Source organism: Rhea americana, unplaced genomic scaffold (assembly GCF_003343005.1).
Source record: "Rhea americana isolate MKP2758 unplaced genomic scaffold, rheAme1 scaffold_439, whole genome shotgun sequence".
Classification (NCBI taxonomy): domain Eukaryota; kingdom Metazoa; phylum Chordata; class Aves; order Rheiformes; family Rheidae; genus Rhea; species Rhea americana.
In genome coordinates, this window is record NW_028186578.1 from 21,022 (window position 1) to 31,378 (window position 10,357).

Sequence of the window (10,357 nt, forward strand, 5' to 3'; positions counted from 1 at the left end):
TGGTGTGTGAGGATATCCCCCAAAGTAAACCTCCCTTCTTGCACTGTTTTTCTATACAGTTGTCCACCCCAGAGCTGGCTGAATACAGAGTTAGGAGCAGCCACAGCGCAGGGCTTGTTTTCATCAGCAGCGTGCTCTAGAGCGGGGTGGTATGCAACTAGCACCTCTTCGCTGTTGAGAGCAACTCCAACTTTTTGTAGAGTGCATCTTGGCTATGGGCTCCAGACAAATTTCTGATGCAGCTTTCAGTTGGGCAAAATTTGAGCATACTTAAAGTCAGTTAACTTTGGTAACGCCCCCAACATGATCCAGCTTATCTGAAATCATTGCTCCTTTGTCTTGTGGATGCAATAGAAATTTCTTCACTGTGCCTTACTGAACTCCTTCTGAGCTCTGTATGTTTTTTTTTGTTTTCATATTTCTGATTGATCAAATGACAATGGGTGGTACTTGTATGGTTCATTCTGGGTGAGCTCTGCTGCAAGGAGCTAACAGCACTGGCCACACAGCACGTGGAGTAGCTTGCTCTCCTCAGCAGCGACTCTCAGCGCCAGAGTGAGAGTCTGTCTACAACAGACCTTACGGACGCCGCTGTTCTGCCAGTGCCCTTCAGTCCCAAGCTGCTCCTGTGTGCATGAGAGCCCTGGCTTCACCCGCAGCCCCTGTTGCTGTTCTGGCCCTAGGACTCCTCACCTGATTCTGCCAGAACTTGGTGTCCTCATCCTCATGTGCAAATGCTGCCAGAAGCCTGTTCATGTTACAGGCCAGCCACCTGGGCCTCTATGGATGAACGCACTACAGACAGTGATGAGTGCTTTTAACCGAGCTGCCTCGGGGAGCGCAGCGATGCCAGAGGATGCCAAGCAGCAAAGTTTATTTAGTAAAAATATTCTCATTAGCACAGAAAAATCCTGGCTTATGTTAAAAGTGTTAGGACTTGGAGTGAACCACTTCTGCTTTTGATGTCCTTAGAGGAAATATAAGTTCAGCTGCTGATTTCCATTGGTTTGGATGAAATTTTGTGCATGGAGGATATTTTTGCCTTAGGTGAAATTTGAGTGCTGTGTTTCAGACAGCCTGGTGTGTGCCCCTTTACGCTAGCCTCACTTGAATAGCAAAATCTTTAAGCATGGCATTTATCTTGCCTAATTTCAGCCATTTAACAGGTGTGAGTTTAAGGCAGTCATTTTGTTTTTTCTACTCAATAGAGAGGCAGGTGTCTTTGGAAGAACTCCATTTTTTTTTCTCCGTCTCCATTGAGAGCAACGGGAGCCTCATCAATTCACTTTAATTAGAGGCATGAATTTTAGCCTGTTCAGACGTGGAGAGCATGTCTCTCTGACCTCTCCCAAGGGGGCTGGAATTCTTGGGATGGAATTTATTTGTAGGGGGAAGGGCTTTTGTTTATTTTTAATCTGTTTGTTAAAGGAATGGAGTGACTTGCATTTGGCAGTTTTCCTTCTAATTTTGGAGCCCCAGGCTTGCTCCTTAATGTGCGATTAAAGACAGAGAAACCTTTCATTAATGACCTGTCACTCAAAGGGGGAGGGGGGAAAGCTCCTTCCTTCATTTTGCACCTTGACATGTTTGAGGGTGCATTTTGCAGCAATTGGGCAGTAAAATACCTGCTTGTACTTGCATACCTGATAGGAGGATGCTAGCAGTCTGAGCCAGCCAAACTGCTCCTGATACCTGCATACCCCAGGGGTAGGACAAGGTCCTTGAAAACCTCAGGTAGGGCACCAAGCTCCCTCTTGGCTACTAAGAGGGCAAGAGCTTCTCTGTGAAGTGCTCTTGGTGTGCGTGTCCCTTCTGCTCCCCGCTGGGTGGCAGAGCTGGCTCTCACCTCTCCTTGTCCATGGAGGGCTCTGGAACAGGAATTGCCAAGGAGGGAATTTCTCCTGCCTGAGCTGCTTGGGGAAATGCGAGCATCTCCTGGCAGTCTTTATCACCCCAGGATGCAGCAGGAGAGGGGCTTGCCTGGGCAAAGAAATGGCATAAGCAATGGTTTGTTTTTAGCCAGAAGGATTCAGTGACGAAGCCTTATCTCCCCCCCCCCCCCCCCCCCCCCCCCCAGGCTAGGGTTTTTTTAATTTAATTTAATTTATTTTATTTTATTTTTCTCCCCAGCATACTTGCACTGAGTGGTAAATTAAAGCTACTGTTCGTAGCATGCTTGCACACAGAAAGGTGCTGAAGCATCTAGCATCACCATCATGTTACAGAGCCTCTACTTTGGGGAAATTGTACTTGATGGCTGTTTTTAAAATGGAGGTATTCTTCTCTAGTGTGCATACATGAGCCTCTTCTGCATTCGAGAGCTACACTGTTTGGTAAGCACGGTATTAGATCAGGTGTACCTGGAGACCTGCCACGTCTTACAGTGTGGGCTTTGCTGTCAGTGAGCTCTGGCTGCAGGAGACAATAGATCCAGCTGGCAGTAAGTGTCAATGTGTTTTAACCGTGCAAGACTCTTCCCTGGCAGAAAGTGTCCTACAGACCTTCAGTTTTGAGTTTTGCTTTGCTGATGAGGTTGGGCTTTCTGTTTCAATGTGATGGAGCTGTTGTGTGACTTTCAGATCTGCAAAGCTGCCCTTGCTTAGTTTCTCTCTGTAGATTCCCAGTAGCATTCCCAGCACGAGGGCGGGAAGAGCCTTTTCTCCTGTCAGCTCCTTGCTAACAAATGCAATCAATGCAGACTGTGCTTTTAATTAGAAAATGGATTATTTCCAGGCACTAGAGGAAACTGCTGTTTGAGGTGAGTAGCCAGTACCCTGTCTTGTTTTATAGATAGGGGAATGGATGCATAGAGRTGGCAGCACACTTGAGAGAGGCAGTGAAGGGGGTGAGCAGTGTTTGAGTTTAGAACATGCCTTCCCCAGTCCACTGCATCTCCCAGCAGCCGAATGCACCCTTTAGGACATATGTTGACCAGCTCTGAAGGCTTTCAGAAAATGTTCGGCTTCARGTAACTTTGCCTGTTTATAGCAGCAATGTCTGATAATGGCCAGACTTCCAGTAATCTTTTAGGTGAAGGTTTGTTGCCTTTATTATTGCTGTTAAGTTTTTATACACCAGTATCAGGTGYGTGTGGCTGGGAGTGTGCTGCCCCTTTAGCACCAAAAGATAAAAATCAGACTTGTCATTACAGTGGAAAGGGACAGAAGGCAGGGAAAAATCAGGTGAGGTCCCTGGGCCTGTGGCTGCAGCTTATTGTGTCTGACTGTCTAAAGTACTCCAGTAGCAGAAGACTGGGTGGCTGTCTGGAACACTGGGCAACTTCYAGGGAGTTTTGTGAATTACTCACTCAGAAGGTGTCTCGTGTACAGATAAGATCTCAGCTGGTCGCTTAGGTTTAGAGCACCTGGTGGGGTATGAGTGGTGTCTGGGAAAGATGCATCTATCTCCAGCTATTTCTCTGTCTTCCTGAGGAGAGTTCTTTCTGCTCTGAAATGGTAATGAAGCTTCCTCCTAACTTGCTGTATCATGGTAGAATCAAAATAYAAAAACCCAGCATGTCTTTTTCTCCCAGTTTCTGTGCTGAGGACGGTGCTGACTCTAATTTAGGTGTCTCCCTTTGTTTTGGAGGGAAACACCTTTGTTTCTTTAACTTAGGAGTTATTTGGTTCTCTTTCTTGTTCCCTCCCTACCAGAATGTTTGTTTACATCTAGTGACAGGTTTTGCTGTACACTAATGGACTGCCTGTGAATGAAGACTATTCCTAAGTGGTTGCATAAAGTTTCATCAGCTTCCTGATGGTTGTCCTCAACTCTTTGGTTTGAAAATGGATCATTACCACCCAAATGATAGCTACAGACTTTGGCTGATGGACGCAGAATAGYCGTAACAGTCCTGCATCCATACCAATCATGCAGTGATACAGCTTGAKATATTGCAAACATCCCTTTTGCCCATCATACCATGTGTTTCCCAAATTCAGTGCAGCATYCAGGGCAGAGATAGAGGTACCTCCTCCGGACATTGAGAAGCTGGTGAATGCAGCGTGTATCATAAAGTGATTCCTGTTCTCCTTCAAGTGCCACACATGTGGGAGTTTCTCTGCCTCAGTGAATAGAAGGGGTTGTAATGAGAGTCTTTCCCTGTTCTTTGCTGCAGTTTTTCTCCAGACCTCGCCCTGGACTCTCCTGGCACTGACCACTTTGTTATCATTGCCCAGCTGAAGGAGGAGGTGGCTACTTTAAAGAAGATGCTGCACCAGAAAGATCAGATGATTTTGGAGAAGGAGAAGAAGGTACAGTCTTTGGCTTGCCTCCTCACCCAGCAYGCTGACAGCATCCAGACAGATCACCCTCAGATGGAATCTGGCCTTTTATCTCGGAGTGAACAACAAAGTTTCTGCCTGTTTCCAGGCTACCTTCTTTCCAAGGTTAAAGAGGCTTTCTGAACCCCCCTAGAAGAGCCTTGCTTCATAAAAGGCTGTCTTCTGACCACTGTCTCCAAGAGCTCCATGTGGGGGCAAGGCCAAGAAGGGTTGTACTGCTCTATACAGGAAGACAGCAGTGCCCTGGCTCCTTGCTTTGGGGGTCCTGCTTCTCTGTGCAGTCTCATCCAGTCTCAGGCAACTTCTGTAAATACATATTCTGTAGCAGGGTGTATCTGAGGTGAAGAGATTCATTTCTTCCCACTCACATGCTCCTTGCTGGTTTACCTGCAGATCACAGAGCTGAAAGCTGACCTACAGTACCAGGAGTCRCAGATGAGGGCGAAGATGAACCAAATGGAGAAGACGCACAAGGAGGTCATGGAGCAGTTACAGGTGACAGCATTTTTGTTTTAATTTGCTGAGCTGCACTGTACCCAGGAGTGACTGAGAACACTCTTGATCAGAACACCTCGTGAGCTTCTGCACACACAGCTCTGCTAACGCTTCTTGGCCCTGTCCTGCAGCCTCTCTGCTCTGCCAGGCCAGCTCCTCCCCAGCTCTGTACCAGGCTGCAGTGCGCCTTAACCCATACTTATAGACTCCTTGCTATTCTCCACCTGGGCTCAGTCTTACTGTATTGTATAGTGCTSTGTTGTGTCCGTTGCTGACTAGATGGGAACCATCAAAGTCATTTAACTTATTACCAAAATCAGGTTTGAACCAGTTTATCCAGACTGCAAAACCTTTGTCAGCTCCCTGTACCATGTGATTTATATGACCAGTAACCAAAGAGAACAAAGCCCAAGAAATAACTGGCAGTTCTTTTAGAACCGTATCTATGTAGTCCAAATAAAGAAGTCCCTGAGCTTGAGGGAACAGGGAGAGCAGTATTCTTCTCATGGCCATGGAAACATTGGACAGACTATCAGCATGAATACGCTCTAAGCCACTGAAGATACCAGGTCAAAGGGGAACTGGTTACAGGGAAGAACTCAGACACAGAAATGAACTTTGCGCCCTTTAATTACTGTGAGGTTTATAATGAGCTGAAGCTCTTGCAATGAGAAATGGGAATCAATAAGAAAAAAAGGTCTATATTCACACAGAAAACCAGCCCCTCCTCCATCAGCACACACCCAAGTTAATTATTAGAGTGGAAGGTAGGTTTTGGAGACTACAGGTGCTGTCAGATAGCTGTTGCCCTTGAGATCCTCTTCACAACTCAAATTTGTAAGCAATTTAAGCCTGTCCCAAGGCTGGATTATCTTTCTGTGGTGTGCAGAAGGCTGGAAACACTTCCTAGCCCTTGTAAGCTGGGCAGCACTGGTTTGCATACAAGGAACTGATGAGAACCAGAGCCTTCTCTCTCTGTGTTGCCTTCTTGAATCTGTGCTATGTTTCAGCCCAGATCTGTTTGCCTCTCATAGCTTTGGATGGCCTGCAAAGAATGAGTTGTTCTTACTTCAATTCTGAATAGATAATTATCCRTTATCACAAACCACCACTATTTAGTTGCCTTTCTTGACAGCCCTGGCCGTGAGGTCAAGGGCTAACTGGGAGCTGACCTCCCTCCTTGCAGTGGTTCTCCAAGGTGAGGCACGCTGGTCGTTCAGTGTGTATGTGGCAGAGTGGGGAGCAACACAGACTGGCGCTGCTTTTGCTGTAGCTAAAAGAGGACATCTGCCTCGAAAGCTGTCGGACACCTTCCAACAGCCTTTAAACCTGTTCAAACCTAAAAGGAAAGAGGAAGCATCAGATATGTGAATGGGTTTGCCCGCAGGCACCTGTCGTTCCTGGGTGGAGAGGGGTGTGCATGTCTATTGCCTGCTGTGTTGTTTTGTACTTAGCTTGGAATGGGACTGCCCAGAACTTGTTCTCTCTGGTGTCCAAATGTTTTACTTCAGCTGATATTGACTGAGGCTCTGGAAACTTTCTTCACTGATTCCAAAATAAAAGTTCAAATCCTCTYGGTGTATCACAGGTGCCTTGAAGTGTTCCTACGATTCACTTTTTTAATGTACGTTGTTTTTTATTATTTTGTCTRTCTTTTCATGGGGGAAAGAAGGGGTGTCTGTATTCTTCCATTCTGCAGGAGGCAAAGGAAGCTTTGCAGGCAGCGCTGGAGCAGAGGGTCTAGTAACTCTTAGCCCTTTGAATATTTATTCACTGCAAAGCAATGCAGAACAGCTGTATCTGGCTTCCAGTGGGTTGTACTCCTTATCCTACTGGTATAGCATAAATTGCTAAGTAGGCTAGAGGGTTTCTCAGTTAATGAGAGTGGTCTCAGAGACCTGGTAAAAGGGTCTAGAGAGCCTTTGTTTCTCAGTTAGTTCAGTCCAAACCAGAGAGACTGCAAGTTGTTACCTGTTAGTGCTCAGGTGGGTTCAGAAGGCTTCTAGGGATACAGGATAAGTCAATATAGTACTGAATCCTGGTAAAACTGTTGGCAGTATCTAAAGAAACCAAGGGTTAAATAAAGCTGGAGACCAGTTTGAGCTGCTCCACCCTGGATTTTGGACGTAAGTGAGGATTTGGAGTGGGGGAATTTGCTTTTCGTGTCCTAAAGAAAAGTCAGGATAGGGGCTTAAGTCGCTGGAGTTTTATTCCACCACTTCTCACCCTGTCAAAATGTGATGGCTGGTAAAAGGGGAAGAGAAGGAAGAAAAGCCAGTCCCCGTGATGCTGACGAGTGTCTTCAGCTGGTTTAATGAGAATTGTGCATTTGTTGCATTYCACAATGGAAGCTGTTAGCTTTCAGCCTACTTCTCGGTTACAGSAGTGGGGAATTCGTTGGGGAAGGGATGGGAAGAGCCCTTTCTAGGCGGTAGAGCTGAGATGCTGGACTTGAGCTTGTGCTGTGGTGCAGTACAGCAACATCTGTCTCTTTCATCTGCACGCAGGATGCCAGCAGTGTGTGTCCAGGCAGTTCTAGGATCCCAAGAACTAATGATGATCCATGCCATTAAAATACCCATTTTCACTGTGTTTCCAGGCCAAGAACAGAGAACTCCTGAAGCAAGCAGCTGCCCTATCCAAGGGCAAAAAGCCTGAGAAGTCGGGAGCAATAACCTCCCCTTAGAAACAAAACCAAACCCCCAATCTGGGAGCTTTCCCCAGCATTAGCCAAGGAGTCTAGGAGGCCTACCTGATCGCTGGAAGCCAAAACCTCACTTTTGTCACTATCCCATTGCTGTGGACTCGATGGAAACGCCTGGTGTGTGTTGCCTTTTGACAGCATGCTTGAGTGTGTCTGGTTTCAATATCTGTTGAATAACGCTCTGTACTATGGTGATCCATGGGGAGAGGTCCCAGCCATCCTAAATCCCCCTGAGTTTCTGGAAGAAGTATTTTTCTAACCAGTTACTACCACTGCCACCCTTTATATAGCAAACAGGAACCTGCTGCATTAGAGACTTATTGCTGGTTTCAAACCTGCTGCTCTGAGGCAATAGCCATGGCCAGTTGTTASGCAGATAAGGCAGGAGCCATGCATGGTGTGAGCCTTATTTTTTGAACTGTTCCCTCTTCAAAAGGAAGCTGATAATCACCAGCCCAACAGATGTTACCAGAAGGTTGTGTCACTGCTGAGAACGGTTGATCCACATTTTTGAAGATGCTTCCAAAGTGGGGGCTATTATTTATCTTGGAGGATTTTAGTTTAGTTTTGTTCTGTTTTCTTTGTCAGCTTGGCAACCYTGACTGCCTGGTTTTATGGTTTTTGTTTTGTTATAATAGCTTTTGGTTTGGGAGCCAGAGCATAATGATGCAGACCCACCTGGTACCCCCGGTGCCCTGGTTACCTTGTGGCTTTGGGCTTCAGTGACTTTTGCAGCTTGGTGTGATTGAGCTTCTCTTACTCTCCCCTTCTTTCACATGAGGCTGAAGGAGAGTTCAAGGCTTGGATATTTGCTCTGCTCCCTGCTGTCCCTGGATCAAGTTCACTCTCATCTCCCCCTTTCCCTGCCCCGTCGCTCCCTTCCAGATGCAGTAGAGGCCAGGTTGGCTCCAGGAAAGTGCTTACTCAGGCAGTGACCCAAGCCAGGAAGTGTTTCTTGGGGCTCTCCAGAGACATTTCTCTCTGCTGATTAAAAGCCAGCAGAACAAAAGGGCTATGAAAGTTCTTCGTAGCAAGGATGTGCTTCTCGGAAACGGTGTGAGTGCTGTGGCAAGGAGACTGCAAACAGCGCCAGCAAGGCGCTGCGAGGTATACTCCCCAAGCTCTGCCCGCAGTGCATCTCTTGGGGGACATGAAAAGCACTTGGCCATTATGGGGGAAAGCACAGAACAGCTCTTGAGCTGGCAAGAACACTCCTCGGTATCCCAGCACCGAGCTCTATTCAGGGTGTGAAGAGACATCTCAGGGTTTGGAGACCTTTGGGGCAGAGGAGTCAAGGATGAACACTTAGTCTGGAGTGGCACTGAAGGTATGTGGTGAAGTGGAGAAACTGCCCTTTTGAGACAGGGCCGGCTGCCCTGTCAGGGTTTTTATTAAGCTTTTAACTAGAGGTTGTGATTTTTTTTCCTTTTTTATGTTACTAAAGATGACTTTACTCAAAGGCACTTTTTTCATGATGTTGGCTTCCAGCATGGAAGGAGCATGCTGCAGCATCAGACACTGCCACATTTTTGTTGTTGTTATTGTTTTTAAGAGACTTCCGATGTGAAAAGGAGGAAAAAAAAAAAAAAAGTTGTTACACTTTGCCAGAGTGTGACAGCAGGAAAATACTCACCTAATTTTATACTTCACATGTTTTTAGAAAATGAGGTGCATCGATGGGATTTTTTTTAAATGGGCGCTTTGCTTTTTTGCTTCCCTCAAGATACAGAAATAAATAGAGGGAGAAAGGCCCTGTATATACTATTATGTTTTTTTAATTGTGACAAATTGACCATGCAGTTGAGTAGCTGATGATTTGTAGTAATAACATTGTTTCTTTGTATGTTTGTAATAATGGAGATTTTAAAGGGATGCTTTTGATTTGTACAAAACTCTGACAAATGTAAAAGTGTTTAAAAAATCCTCATCTGTGTGTCTGATACTTTCTATTTGCYTTAAAGAAAAGAAAAAAACCACATCATTCCCTGCCTGGAACTGATTTGTCTCCTGCTGGTGACTGTCTGGTCAAAGTACCACYCATGTTGCTTTGGGATTCGGTGTGTATGGGAATGAGATGGCATTTTCTATTGTTTGGTTTGCTCCTACTTTTGTTTCTATCTTTAAATCCTCCTAATCAAGACTGTTGCTAGGATCCTTGTTACTTGGTTACGTCGAGCTTCCCAGGACTGATCTGGCTGTACCAGATGAGATCTCTCTATTTTCTTCTCCAAACACATGAATGAAGATAGAGCACAGAAACAATACAGCCATGATAGGAAACAAAAAGACAAGAGGATAAGGAGCATGCTTTCTTTTAAGATATAAATGCAAGCTAGGTGAGTAAACACCATTTGTGTCTCTGAAGYCTTCCCCCTAGCTTAGCCAAGATTAGAGTTGTTTGGAGGGAAAAACAGTTTTTCCAAAAGCTTCAAATTTTCCAGCAGAAATGTGGTAKCCCAAAACTCTCCTGATATTTCCATCTGAGCATACCCTCTGGCCCTTGTGGGAGCTGTAGTTCAGCATGWTGTGCTTTCCGTCTCATCTGTCATTGCAGCTTCCTCGTGAGATGACCAGTTCTCTGATGCACCTTGCTTTCCTCTGGCAGGGCAGATGTGCTGTGTCCCGGAACGTGTCTGTCCCCAAGGCACTGCCCGTRGTGGAGAACAGGGAGATGCAAACCATAGCTCTGAAGAAACACCTCAGCAGTTTTTCCAGCTCAAAATACTCTCTCTCATATTTTTTCAAAATCTAGAGCTGTACACGGAGAGCAGCCATTGTCTGGGAAAGCATTAGTTCTGACAGATACCCAAATTTGTAGTTAAACATGGGGGAAAAATAGTTTCTAGGGGATCTTTTTCATCAGTCTTATTCTTCT

The 10,357-nt window shown here is 45.8% G+C and overlaps 1 protein-coding gene across 1 annotated transcript in view; it reads left to right on the forward strand.

Moving 5' to 3' along the window:
* Nucleotides 1-9,440, forward strand: part of FAM76A (family with sequence similarity 76 member A) — a 24,782-nt gene extending 15,342 nt beyond the window's left edge. Inside the window, exons 7-9 of the mRNA XM_085315773.1 lie at nucleotides 4,118-4,253; nucleotides 4,677-4,778; nucleotides 7,378-9,440. Coding sequence (XP_085171899.1) covers nucleotides 4,118-4,253; nucleotides 4,677-4,778; nucleotides 7,378-7,464 — 325 coding nt within the window. The 3' untranslated portion in view covers nucleotides 7,465-9,440. The remainder of the gene's footprint in view (nucleotides 1-4,117; nucleotides 4,254-4,676; nucleotides 4,779-7,377) is intronic.
* The last annotated feature ends 917 nt before the right edge of the window (nucleotides 9,441-10,357 follow it).